General features: G+C 34.3%; 1 protein-coding gene across 1 annotated transcript; it reads right to left on the reverse strand.

Annotated features, from left to right (window-relative positions):
• Positions 1-571: 571 nt before the first annotated feature.
• On the reverse strand, positions 572-6,809 carry LOC117930562. Its single transcript, XM_034851204.1, has 5 exons — positions 6,489-6,809; positions 4,454-4,531; positions 2,692-3,405; positions 983-1,253; positions 572-864 (listed from the first exon to the last, which is right to left on the reverse strand). The coding sequence occupies exons 1-4, from the start codon at positions 6,807-6,809 to the stop codon at positions 1,050-1,052; spliced, it is 1,317 nt and encodes a 438-aa protein (XP_034707095.1). The 3' UTR covers positions 572-864; positions 983-1,049.
• Between the last annotated feature and the right edge of the window lie 8,160 nt (positions 6,810-14,969).

Genomic DNA, 14,969 nt, shown 5'->3' on the forward strand with positions numbered 1-14,969 from the left:
TCAATCATTTTTTATGTTGGTATAATTATTTTTTAAAATAGTCTTAAAAAACAAGTAAAAATAATTCAAATAATTCAAATATGTTATAAGAAAACACTATTTTCAACAATTTTTAGAAACCTATCATTTTGGAAATCATTGATAACTATTTTTATGTTTTTTTCTCAAAAACCAAAAAATATTCTTGAGAACAGTTCCCAAACATAGCCAAATTCCCTTTTTTTCCTTTACATAATACAAAATAATTATCCTTCACCTCTTTTAACTTTCAAGACATTTATCAAGACATTTTTCTTGATTTGCTAGAATTAGAAAAACAAAGACAAAGACGTACAAACCTTGTCAACATTGTTGAATTAAATTGTTCCAGATATTGCTCTAGATATTAACAAAAAGGTACACATATATATATATATATATATATATATATATATATATATATATATATATATATATATATATATATATATATATATATATATATATGTCATGAGATCACAACCAAACAAGCTTTGTTTGGAGTTGACTAAACGATTTTTTAAACCCATCTTCAAAAACTTTTTTTAAACTTGAATGAATATGAAAGGTCCTAACAAGCTTGGTTATATAACATTAATACACGTACACAAGAATAATGCAAATAAAGTCAAATGTGCACAAAAGCTTAATCTCAGATACATATTTTGAACCACAAGCAGTTGAATGGTCTCTTAAGTGCCAGCAGGTAGCATTAGCAACTTACAGATATGGCATCATAAAGCAAAACATACAAAAGAGACTGATGAACAATTCATTGGCAGCATCTCTCTGACTGGGATGGTATCAATACATGTCCTCAAATGAAGCCAAATTCTGCATATATATCTAGAAGAAATGAAGACATTAAGAACAAAAGCCAAAAGCAATAAGAACAAAAGCCTTTTTGACATTTGAAGGTACATAAAGGGAAAAAAAATAAAAATTGTAGCAGTTTCTCACTCACATGTACCATGTAGAAGGAAAACCCTTTCTTTGTTTTGCATATGAAAAGTTGAACTTAGTCTTTCTTATCAGGATCTTGGCCCCAAGGATCCACTTCGTCCTTCAGAATCCTCTACATTGGGATGCTGTTCCTCAGAATCCCCATCCTCATCATCTTCTTCATCAGGAACTTCATCCTCAGAATCCTCTTCCTTGGGATCCAATTCCTTAAAATCCCAATATTCTTCAAAATCCCCATATTCTTCAAAATCCTCTTCCATAGGCTCGGCATTCTACACATGTAGAGCATCATATTGAGCAGGAAAGAAGAAAAATTACAATAACAAAACTTAAACGAGAATTCTCGGTATGAAGAGAGAATCACACAATGACCAAATCAAACTGCTGCTACATGGTAGCCTTGTAGTTATTTGTCAACGTTGATAACTACTGTAAATGACCTAATTAAGTCTCACCAAGTTCCTCTATCCATAAAATGAGACCCTCCATGTAGCTAAAATAGGTAAATACCTTCAATCTAGTGTCCCATATTATCTTCAATCTGCATCAAGCCTCAAACAATTTTTGAAATGATTTACCTCCAAAACGTATGATAATAACTTGAGGGCATTCCTAAGAACCTTGGGATTCTACTCCTCAAACTCCACCATGGAAATTACGAGTTAAAAATATTTTGCTGATTTACTGGTTTGGAATATTGGAGAATATGAAAATATGTGAAATAAGATAGACTCCTTTAACATCAAGGGAAACTGGTAAATTTTCGTGCTCAAGTAAGGACTGGCAGCGTAAACCCAACTCTAGAAAAGTAGAAACTCAAATAATTAAGGACATCTTTTATCTACACTAACTTGGCCATTCAATGAATTTAGTTATCAAATTTTCTTCCTCTAACTATTCTAACTTGATAATTTAACTATGTCAGATCTAAGATAAGTTTTCATATCTATTCTCACTTCCTTTTGTAACCACAATACTTGACTTTCACTTTCTCTCTGCATTTGGATTTTCTATAGATATATATAACCTTTTTTACAAGCATTTAGAGTTCGTAACAACCCCAATCATAAAACAACAATGTACACGAGAAGTCTTTTTTAAATAATCAACACAATTATCAAGTTTCCATCTCTAACTTTTCTAACTTGACTATTGAACCAAGTTAGAGACAAAATTAATTCTCATGTACATTATAACTTCTAGTTTCAGCCACAGCATAGGCTGTCTCTCTAGGTCCGCATCTGAACTGACTGGAAATCTATGTTTTAAATTTTCTATAACCTTTACCTATGTATCTTAAATTCATTTCAATTGGGTGCAATCGGGTCATGTTTTAAAAAAGGAAGCATTAAAATACTTGAGCAACCAAAAACAGATAGTAAGACAAACTTAGCCCAAACAAATAATAAATGAAGCAACCTAAGGATATGAGAGAAAAAAAAAAAAAAAAAAAGAAGGATCATTACACACAAATCATGGAAAATTCTGCCTCCATCAATGTAGATTCCTTCTTTTAAGAAACTAAACATGCTTATAGACTTAAACAACATGAAAATTCTATGGCTTGCTCTATGCCTGCTTCTCATAGCAACAAAAATTGAAAGATGGTAAACAGACAGAATTAGAACTAGAATTCACAATATGCAGAGAATAGTGAAGGGAAAAGAAGGTGTTAAAGAGTGAAGGAAGTTGAGGGGAATTATTATGTACCGTCTCCATAAACATCTTTTGTATGGTAGTATTCAGGTCATTCTCCCAACGTTGGTGATAATAATCCATCTCCACTCTCTGTAACCTTTCTGTGATTGAGTCTCCTTTGCAAAAAAACTCCATCTTAGGGCATGTTATTACCTGCATTTCTATCAAGCATGGGAATTTGAAAGTGTATCTTGCTGTGCAAAAGCTTTTCAGATTTGGTAAAAAAGAAAGTTCCAGTTTTTGTAATTTGGTGAAAAGAATCTCATCATCCGTTGCTTCACCTCCTTCATTTTCAACTATTTCTTTCACCTCATCACAATAGTCAACAGTCAGCTCTTTGAGTTGCACTAGTCTTTTAGCCATTGAAGGTGATACCAAATTTATCAAATTTCTACATCGAGATACTTGTAGAGACTGAAGATTTTGAAGAATTGGCCCCAACCCAGATAGATGCCTAAGCATAGGTAGATCTTCCAAGTACATTATAGTTAACCGTGGAAGTGTCTCACCCGCATGACCTTCCACTTGGATTACCTTTTCCACTGAATCACACCTTCTCACGATGAGCTGCTCTATAGTATGTGGGATCACAAGCGAAATATCATGACACGCTTCTATCTCCAAAACTCTTAGTTTGCCAAATGACTCCCTTGAAAATTGGCCACACCATATCTCCACGGGGCCCTTGAAGACCAAGTTCAGCTCCTCCACGTTAGGAAATGTGTTCTAACAAATCAAATAAATAACATTAATATTTTATTATGCTAACAAAACTTCAGTAAATAAACAAGGTCTATATATAAAAAGGCTTCCAAGTAATTTATCTTTGTTATAGGTTCTCTAGTAAGCGAATTTTATAATCTGGTTACTAGTATTATTGAACACATGATCATAAGATGAATATGGAATTTATATAAATGCCTTGAATAGTTATAGTAGCTAAATGCAGTTTGGGTAATATAATATCACTGGCATTCGTAGCACTTGTTATATCAATGATTAATTATTGGATATAATAAAACATAATGCTCATTACACCTGCAAAACTCTCATCACTTATAATTATTTGTGCCTCTCTCTCCATGTTCTCAAGTCCTTTTATCTAATTTGATTAATTTAGTTATAAATGAAGTAACCTAGATGTGCAAAAGAAGTCATACCTTTTCGATCAAGAAGAGAGGTTGTTTATCAACTTTACCTTCAAGACTTTTTTCTTGCAGCAATAGCTCCACTTCGTCACAATTGCATACCACCAATGTTTTCAAGAGTGTACTTATCCCGATAGAATCTCTTGAGCTTGTATAATTTAGTAAGTTTGAGAGAGGTTAGTCTAGGGAATAAAAAAATTGGCACTTCTTCAAGTCCATTTTCATTTGCAACAATTTCCTCCACTCCACAATCAAATATCTCTAGGACCTTAAGTTGTACAAGGCCCTTCGCAACCAAAGCTGGAAAAAGATATTTCAGGGAAGCACAATTACCAACTTTCAATGAATTTAGACTTTGAAAGGCAAGATATCCTCGGGAATCCTTCTTCCTCACACTCCATATTTTGACCATGTAAAGACATTTCTCTCAATGGAGGGACTGCAATACCATCAGATTCTGCCCTATTTATTTCTCCCACTTCAAAAATCTCTTTTAAAGAGCAACAATCTTCTATATTCAGAGTTTGTAGGCTTTGTATCCCTTCTAAGAAATTGGATGGAAAAACAATCAGTAAATTTTCACAACCCTTGAGATACAAATCCTTCAATTTGCTAGAGGAACCTACAGGATCTTGGTTGTCCCACACTGTTCTGACATTATCCATTGGATTCAAATGTAAGGACTCCAACTCGGAGAGTGCAATCTGTCCAATTTATCACATAGAATTAATAATTAATGTAGTCGTTCACCTATATTCCAATAACTAGACATATATAATTGAATATAAGAGGTAGAAACTCAACATGTTAGTGTGACAAAGTACAAAATTAACCGAAACTTTACTATAAATTCTCTTTTTAAATGAGAAAATAAGAGATCCCATTTTTCATCTTTTTTTTTTAAATTTAAGGAAGTTGGTACCAAATATTTTCTTTCAATTAAGGCAATAGAATGATCCCAATTTTTGCATCTCCTTCTCTTTTTTTATCATTTGATAAATTATTGTAGATCATGTAGAAGTGGCCATAATAGTCATCAATCTCTTTTTTCATATTCCATAGCCTTGTAAAAAAAAAAAATTAAATCAACCCTTCTACCATGCTTTGTAGATTAAAATAAAGAATAGAAAAAATGATATTTGTATAAATACTTTTCTTCATCTAATTACAAATTAATTATCGCACTAGCGTGCACCTCATGTTTGATATTGACATCTCTTTCTTCCAATTTTTAACGTATGATCTTTTCTTAATTTTTTCACTCCCTTTGTTTGTAATTTTTTCACTATTTTTATTTGTATATTTTTTACAACTTATTTTATTTTATTATTTACATTTTAAAATTTGAAGAAGTATTGAAATTAATGATTCAATATTGATAGTGTACTCAATCATTATGAATTGATTAAAACTATTAAGATTCTCATTATTTAATGCCTTTATTTTATTATTTTTCAATGATAATTCTCCAATATAATTTTTATTAACTTATAATACCATAAAACAAGTAAATAATGTGACTCTTTCACATTATTTAAATTTTTAAGCTATAATTTTCAATTGAGGTGAGTCATACTCTATATTCTTCCATCTTTATTTATTCTTAATTTTGCCCTAATATTTTTATATATATATTTTTTTAAATTCATTTTTTTTATTCTTCTAAAATGAAATCAAAATCATTTGAATGGTGAATAACATTGCTCAAAAAGAAAAAGAAAAAAAGGATAAATAATTGTACAATGTGTGTTAACAGTTATTAAACAAAATATTTAATTTGTTGAATAAGCTTATTTGTACTTAAATAAAATATTTTTTGTGCAAAAATAATAAAAATAAATGCCATATTTGAAAAACTATGGAGGTTTGCAAAAGGAATTAAAAAAAAAATGAAAAGAATGTTAAGAAAAAAAGTGTAGTAGTAATAATAGAAAAAAGAGCAAGATAAAATGAAGAATCAAAATTCACCTCTTATTTGATATTAGAAATTAAACATGATTGAAGAGTTAATTTTTGACATTGAGCATGGGAGGCTCATGAGATATTGGAGTAAAATTGTACATAGAAACAAAAATGGAAAAAAATAAAAGTGTGACTATTTGAGAAATGAAAAAAAAAAAAAAAAACCAAAGATGAAAAGGAAAGGATAAAGAGGATAGTTAAATTTTGGATTTTGAGTAATATATTTAGAAATTTTGTTATATCAAGAACATTTGTGGATGAAACAATATAGATACTTTTCAAGTTAAAAAATTGAAATAGAAAATATACATATTTGTGGGCTCAATAATATAAATATGTTTATAAGCTTTAAAAAAGATGAATATAAAAGAGTGAAATGGTATGGGAAAGACAGGCAAAATAGAAATGATAGAGGGATCTCACTATCCACTTTCTTAATAAGAGATTACTCATGGAAAAAATTAATCTATTTTCTTAAATTAGGATACATGAGCAAAATAAGCTTAGTTATGTAATTTTATGAGAGAAAATGACGAGGAGGGACAAATCTTGTGATTGGCTATTTGGCTTTCTTAGTAGTACATACTAGCATTAGGAAACTACTGATTTAATTAATGTATGTGATTAATTTGTTTGCAAGAGAAGTTGAAAATTAAAAAGAGCTGAATGGCAGAAATTGAAAATGAAAATTAAACATACCTGATTGAAAAAAGAGCTGCCTGGCTCCTGGCTGTCACTGGTTCCTGTGGAGTAGAAGTTAATGAGATTTGGCAGACGTTCCAGTTTCAAGGATACCAGTTGAGGAAACACTTGTACTGATTCCCTTGCTTGTGTTGTAGGAGGCCATATGATATATTTCAAGCTGTTACATTCCTCTATTATCTGAACTCTTAAGTTGGCAAAACACCCCATCGGAATTGGGCCATGGCATACTGCTTCCAGGTTGAGGAGGAAGGCGAGTCGTAATTCCTCCAAGAGAGGAAAGGCACTATGTGGTGGATCGACCCATTCCATTTCCATTGTATTCATGATGTATTGCATCACATCACTGTTAACCAAACTTTCATAAACTTTATGCGGAAATAATTATTTTTGAAAACAATTTTGGATACATAAAACAAAATAATTTATAAGTGCTAAAATAATGATCATATTATTACCTTGATCCATGAAGTGAGATTGAGTCACCTTGTGAATTGTATTGTCAAGGTCTTCAACTCACTACTTTCATATAGTAGATGGGTCACTTGTGTGGTGTATGTTGTTAAAAATAAACAACAAGAAATAAAAGACATAAGAATGAGAGTATGACTTAGGACCTCAATTTATAATAAGTTATACATCTCTTAGTCTTCCCATCAAAGACTATATAGGAGTTATACTCATTATTTACACCAATTATGTACAAATTAATGGGTAATGGTGGGTTATGAACTTGAATGCATCTATGTAATTGCATAGGTTATACTTTTCCATTTTCCTCCATTACTCATAAACATAATGTACAAATAAATTTCATAATGATGGGGTTACAAAAGTTGTAATACCACATTCATATGAGTTAAATTTTCTAACTCCCCATTTGTAATTTGAGTCTTCCATACATAAGACTCTTGGATGCCCAATCAATTGATTCACCTACCTATCAATTGATACCCTGAAATAATATTCATATAAATATAATTATATATGGCCACACATTATAAAAAAAAAAAAGCTAACAATCACTCCTAGAGATATACAGATACTTGAGTTTTTTATGAAGAAAACCGTCGCAGTCTAACTCACAAACAAAATGTTTGGTATCACCCAATCTATCCAATGCTAGGACTTCAGTTGTCTTTAACAGTTTGGAGAAGCACTTCACCATATCTGGGCCTTTGATCTTATATAGTTTCAACCTTCTTGAGGTCTTCGTCTCCCTATACTAGCACGGTTGATAGCCTATAGATATATCATATCTAGTGAGGTTCTCAAAGGATACATCTTCCGAAGGCAAACCTGAATGTAATATTTGCAATTGCAAGGCCCTCAAATAGGACAAGTGTTTCAACTCAGAAAGCCAAGCATTCCTCCTTCCACCGTCAACTCCTCCGCTCTCCCATGGATCAAAACTAATCCTCATACACAAATACTCTAACCGAGATAGACTTGATTTCACATTTCTTGGATCGAGAATTGTGGAATCCATCAAATTCAACATCCTTAGATCAATCAATTGCATAATTTCTTTGGGAAACACTAGAATCTCACAATCTAAAAGGCTAAGAATTTATAGTTTCTTCAATTCTCCAAGTATTGTTATGTCTTTCAACGTCCTACATCGGTGTAGACACAATGTTCGAAGATTTGAAAAAAAGTGAAGTGATGATGGCAGTTGTGTAAGATCAATCCTAAACAAGCTTAAAACTCTGACTTCTTTCATTTCTTTGAAAAAGGTGTCTGGAATTTTCAAGAAAGTATCATTACCATTCAACAAAAAGAATCCAATTTTGGGACATTCCAACCCTTCTGGAAGCTCATGGACATGTGTGCATTGCAAAGATATGCCAGTACAATTTCTCAACTCACCATCCCTCTTTTCCCATTCTTGTAATCTAACATCTTCTTTCACCGTAAATAGATGATGAGGATATTTCGATGCAATTGTTTTTGCAACATCACAAACCACGTCATGCATTCTAACAAACCCGTTACCTTCCTCCATAAAAAACAAACTCGGAGCTTCACAATTGCGTCCATCTTCAACTTCAAGCAACAGGGTCGAGGCTTTAAGGATTTCCACTCGGGTAAGTAGTTTATTTCTTGCTTGCTCCAATGAATGGATGTAACCAAACAAATCCAAACCCATGACATATTTTAACAAGTCCGTTGGGTTTTTCCTCATGTGGAAGGCCTAAAATTAAGAGTCCAAAACTTAAGGCCTCTTAAGTCTTTATATAAAAGGGTTAGAAGAAGAATCCCTCTTCTTCTTTTTCTTCCAATTTTTTTGCAGCCACCGGAGGTAGAAGAAAAATAGAGTAGAAGGAGAAAAGAAAGAGAATGGGAGAACCACCATTTTTGAAGAGAAAAACTCAGTTTTTCTTCACTGCACAGATTTCCTCAAAGGTCCAATCCTACTTCGTCTGTGGTCCGATCGACCTAAAATTTGGAGGAAAGGTTCGTGACTCATTGATCTTCAATCTGAATGGTGGAGATCGGATTTGGAGATCCGGACGGTCATCTTTCAGTCCGAGAATAGAGTCTCTGTTTTGATGCGTTTTCTATGCGAACAGTTTTGATCATGAGCTCCGATCAAGGTTAATCCGTGGTTCGATTGAGTCGATTTTTGGAGAGCACGTTCAAAACTCATTGATCTTCATTCTGAACGATGGAGATTGGATTTGGAGTTCAGAACAGTTATATTTCAGTCTAAGAACGATGGTGTGTTTGGTGAGATCTCTACATTGTTTTTATGCAAAGTTGTTGAAATTGCCAAGATTAATTTGTCTTGAGATATGGTTGATGTATGCCTCTAATTTTATCTAAAGAGAATTGTATAACCCATTGATTATATTAGTGGAGTTTTTTTATGTGGCCTAAGGGTCCGTGGTTTTTACTTCTCATATTGGAGAAGGTTTTCCACACTAAAAATTATTGGTGTTCATATACTTGTTGATTGAGTGAATTCTTGTTACTCTATTTGATTTATTCCTATTAGGTTCTCACAAGAGGAGATAAAACCTGGTTGTGCATTATTTGTATTTATCCCATCAAAGTGGTATCATTGCATTGGTTAAAGATAATTTGTGTCTTGTGTAAAACAATAGAAAGCAATACAAGTAGAATGAGAAATTTACTCCATCGGCAAGTTTGTGGTTATATCAGACAGTGGGTAAATGATAATGTTCTCAATCATGTTAGTGAAGAGAAACATGCACGGAGTCTATGGAATAAGCTTGAACAGTTATATGCTCGAAAGACTGGTAACAATAAATTGTTTCTTATCAAGAAGATGATTAACTTGAAGTATCAAAATGGAACTCCTATGACATATCACTTGAATACATTCCAAGGTATTATTAATCAGTTGGCTGAAATGAATATCAAGTTTGAGGAAGAGGTGCAAGGGTTGTGGCTTCTTGGTACATTACCGAACTTGTGGGAGATGTTTAGAACTTCTTTGTCTAACTCGACCCCAGATGGTACTATGAATATGGATTTGGTTAAGAGTTGTGTTCTGAATGAAGAGATGAGAGGAAAGTCACAGGGTTCTTCTTCACAATCAGATGTCCTAGTTGCTGAAAAGAGGGGTAGGAGTAAGAGTAGAGGTCCAAAGAACAAAGACAAAAGCAAAAGCAAGACTAACAAGTTTACCACTGTTGAGTGTCATTATTGTCATTTGAAAGGGCATATAAAGAAGTATTGTCACCAATTGAAGAGAGATATGAAACAATGACAAGTGAAAGACAAGAAGAATGACAATGGTGGTGAAGATGATCGAGTTGTCATTGCCAGTTCAGATTTCCTTATTGTTTATGATAGTGATGTTGTTAATTTTGCTTTCCAAGAGACTAGTTGGGTGATTGATAGTGATGCCTCAATCCATGCTACACCTCGGAAAGATTTCTTTACATCCTACACATCCGGTGATTTTGGAAGTGTTATGATGGACAATGATGGCTCAACTAAAGCCATTGGTATGGGAAATGTGCATTTGGAGACTAGTAATGGTACTATGTTGATTTTGAAGAATGTCAAACACATTCCGGATATCCGCATGAATTTAATCTCCACAGGTAAGTTTGATGATGAAGGGTTCTGCAACACCTTTCGTGATAGTCAGTGGAAGCTCACCAGAGGTTCTATGGTGGTAGCAAAAGGAAAGAAGTGTTCCTCATTATATTTGATGCAGGCAAGGGTAATTGATTCTAGTATCAATGTAATGGATGATGATAGCACAACAGACTTGGTCACATGAGTGAGAAAGACTTGATGATTTTGGCTAAGAAGAATCTTCTTTATGGTATGAAGAAGAGATCTTTGAAAAGGTGTACTCATTGCTTAGCAGGAAAGCAAACCAGAGTTGCATTCAAATAACACCGCCATACAAGAAAGCCAGGTATGCTTGATTTAGTGTATTCTGATGTATGTGGTCCTATGAAAACAAAAACACTTGGTGGATCTCTATATTTTGTGACTTTTATAGATGATCATTCAAGAAAGATTTGGGTGTATACCTTGAAAACAAAAGACGAAGTGTTAGAAGTGTTTAAGCAGTTTCATGCTCTTGTTGAGAGACAATCTGGTGAAAAATTGAAATGCATCCAGACTGATAATAGGGGTGAGTATTATAGTCCTTTTGATGAGTATTGTAGACAACATGGTATTCAACATCAAAAGACACCTCTTAAGACTCCTCAGTCGAATGGGTTGGCTGAAAGAATGCATAGGACACTGGTTGAAATGGTGAGATGTTTACTTTCACAGTCACAGTTGCCAAGATCCTTTTGGGGTGAGGCTTTGAATACTGTTGTACATGTTCTCAATCTTACACCATGTGTTCCTTTAGAATTTGATGTTCCAGATAGAATTTGGTCAGATAATGAAATCTCTTATGATCACTTGCATGTCTTTGGATGCAAGGCTTTTGTGCACGTCCCGAAAGATGAGAGGTCTAAGCTTGATGCTAAGACAAGACCTTGTGTATTCATTGGCTATGGTCAGGATGAGCTTGGTTACAGGTTTTATGATCCAATGCAAAAAAAGCTTGTAAGAAGCCGAGATGCTATGTTTATGGAAGATCATACCATACAGGACATTGAGAAAACTGATGCAACAAAGTTTCAATATAGTGATAATCTGATTGACTTAGATCCAGTTCCTTTGACACATTTTTCTACACAGGTTGAAAATGAAGCACATGATGACCAACCTGACATTGGTGATATTGAAACTCCCACACAGGTTGATATGGATGATGATGTTCATGAGCAGTCACCAGTAGTAGAGGCTCCACCAGAGACCGACATCCTTCCACACGATATTCTATTGATGATTATGTATTACTAACTGACGGGGAAGAACCTGAAAGTTATGAGGAAGCCATGAGAGATGAAAATAAGATGAAGTGGGTTGATGCTATGCAATATGAGATGAAGTCATTGCATGAGAATCATTCTTTTGAGCTTGTCAAGTTGCCAAAGAGAAAAAGAGCTTTGAAGAACAGGTGGGTTTACAGAGTGAAGCAAGAATAACACACTTCACAGCCACATTACAAAGCTAAATTGGTTGTCAAAGGGTTGAGTCAAAAGAAAGGTATTGATTTTGATGAGATTTTTTCTCCTGTTGTTAAGATGTCGTCTATTCGTGTAGTTTTAGGCTTGGCAGCTAGTCTTGATTTGGAGATTGAGCAGATAGATGTTAAACCTGCATTTCTCCATGATGATTTAAAAAAAGAAATTTATATGGAACAGCTAGAGGGTTTCACAATAAAAGGAAAAGAGAATTACGTGTGTAAGTTGAAGAAAAGTTTTATGGCTTAAAGCAGGCACTGAGGCAGTGGTATAAGAAGTTTGAATTAGTTATGGGGAAGCAAGGCTATCGAAAAACTACTTCTGGCCATTGTGTATTTGTGTAGAAATTCTCTGATGATGATTTTGTTATATTGTTGCTATATGTTGATGATATCTTGATTGTTGGCAGAAATGTTTAAAGAATTGATAAGCTGAAGAAGCAGTTAAGTAAATCATTTTCCATGAAGGATTTGGAGTCAGCAAAGAAAATTCTTGGTCTTAGAATTGAGTGAGATAGAGCATCCAAGAAGTTGTATATGTCACAGGAGCAATATATTGAAAATGTGCTTGAAAGATTTAACATGAGCAAAGTTAAAGTGGTTAGTTCTCCTCTGGCTAGTCACTTTAAGCTAAGCAGCAGACATAACCCTTCTATAGATAAGGAGAAGGAATACATGAGAATAGTTCCTTATGTCTCAGCAGTAGGAAGTTTGATGTATGTCATGGTATGTACTAGACTAGACATAGCTTATGTAGTTGGTGTTGTTAGTCGTTTTCTATCTAATCCAGGAAGGCTACATTGGGAGGCAGTCAAGCGGATTATGAGATATTTGCGAGGCACTTCCAAATTGAAACTCACTTTTGGAAGTGGGAAGCCAGTACTTGTTGGCTACACTAATTCAGATATGGTAGGGGATGTAGATAATAGAAGGTCTACTTCAGGCTATTTGATGACATTCTCAAGAGGTGTTGTGTCTTGGCAATCAAAACTACAGAAATGTGTTGCACTTTCTACAACAGAGGCAAAGTACATTGCAGCAGCAGAAGCATGTAAAGAGTTGTTGTGGATGAAGCATTTCATACATGATCTTGGGTTTAAGCAGCAGCGCTATGTGGTATATTATGATAACCAGAGCGTCATTCACCTTAGTAAGAATTCTACCTTTCATGCAAGATCGAAACACATTGATGCGAGGTATCATTGGATGAGAGATGCTCTCAATGACAACTTGTTTGAACTTGAGAAGATACATACCGATCACAATGGCTCAGATATGTTAACAAAGTCCTTATCAAAGGAGAAGCTTGAAGCTTGTTGTTCAATGGCCGAGATGGCGAGCCCCTTTACATAATCGGAAATGGGGAGATTTGTTGGGTTTTTTCTCATGTGGAAGGCCTAAAATTAAGAGCCCAAAACTTAAGGCCTCTTAGGCCTTTATATAAAAAGGTTAAAAGAAGAATCCCTCTTCTTCTTCCAATTTTTTTGCAGCCACCGGAGATAGAAGAAAAAGAGAGTAGAAGGAGAAAAGAGAGAAGAGGAGAACCACCATTTTTGAAGAGAAAAACTCAGTTTTTCTTCACTGCCCAGATTTCATCAAAGATCCGACCCCACTTCATCTGTGGGCTAATCGACCTGAAATTTGGAGGAGAGGTTCGTGACTCATTGATCTTCAATATGAATGGTGGAGATCGGATTTGGAGATCCGAACGGTCGTCTTTCAGTCCGAGAATAGAGTCTCTGTTTTGATGCGTTTTCTATGCGAACTGTTTTGATCATAAGCTCCTATCAAGGTTAATTTGTGGTTCGATTGAGTCGATTTTTGGAGAGCACGTTCAAAACTCATTGATCTTCATTCTGGACGGTGGAGATTGGATTTGGAGTTCGGAACAGTTATATTTCAGTCTGAGAACAGTGGTGTGTTTGGTGATATCTCTCCATTGTTTTTATCCAAAGCTATTGAAATTGCCAAGATTAATTTGTCTTGAGATATGGTTGATGTATGCCTCTAGTTTTATCTAGAGAGAATTGTGTAACCCATTGATTATATTAATGGAGTTTTTTAAGTGGCCTAAGGGTCCCGTGGTTTTTACTTCTCATATTGGAAAAGGTTTTCCACACTAAAAATTATTGGTATTCATATACTTGTTGATTAGGTGAATTCTTGTTGCTCTATTTAATTGGTTCCTATTAAGTTCTCATAAAAGGGGATAAAACTTGATTGTGCATTGTTTGTATTTATCCTATCAAGTCATCCAATGAAATATGGCCATTGCCCAGCAAACCACAGAGTAAGAACAATGACTTGACTTCAACACTTGTCAAATGTTTGTAGCTCAACTCAAGACATGCGTACACGTTTTTACTCACTCCTCTGATGCTTGTTGGTGCGGATGTTCTCAGTTCTTCCAAGGCACTCTTCCATACAGCCACGCTCCCACCTTTTAATGCCTTTGCAATTGTTGCAATCGCAACTAGTATACCCTCACATTCTTCAACTACCTTCATTGTTATGGGTCGCAGTTCAAGATTACTTGTTAAATAAACTCCAAGCTTCTTCTTGTGGTAATTGTTGAATTTGAAAACATTTTTCTGTGCCCATGTCGTTACTTAATATGTGTAGATCTCTAGACGTCAACACTACTTTGCATTCTGTCTGATCATCTTTACATGGAATTCCAACTTACTCCAGATCAATCTCCTTCCAAATATCATCTAATATAATTAGGATCTTCTCCTTCTTCAGTCTGTGCTTCAGTTCAACTGCTCTTGTGGATTCATCCTTCCCCGTAAACTCCAAGTGTAACATCTCTGCAATTTTTTGTTGAATTTTAGCAATTCCTTGTTGAATTTTAGCAATTCCTTGTTGAGGTTTTTCCGGGTCTCGAGTCCAGGATACATATGTAG

Source organism: Vitis riparia, chromosome 14, assembly GCF_004353265.1.
Source record: "Vitis riparia cultivar Riparia Gloire de Montpellier isolate 1030 chromosome 14, EGFV_Vit.rip_1.0, whole genome shotgun sequence".
Taxonomy (NCBI): Eukaryota; Viridiplantae; Streptophyta; class Magnoliopsida; order Vitales; family Vitaceae; genus Vitis; species Vitis riparia.

Bases quoted from the DNA above. Each gene is read 5' to 3' on its own strand.
- LOC117930562 (XM_034851204.1), bottom strand. From the start codon at position 6,809: ATGGAAATGGAATGGGTCGATCCACCACATAGTGCCTTTCCTCTCTTG. The intron at 4,532-6,488 runs GTATGTTTAATT...TAAATTGGACAG, and splicing joins GCAGCTCTTTTTTCAATCAG to ATTGCACTCTCCGAGTTGGA. The intron at 1,254-2,691 runs GTACATAATAAT...CTACATGTGTAG, and splicing joins AAAAGATGTTTATGGAGACG to AATGCCGAGCCTATGGAAGA.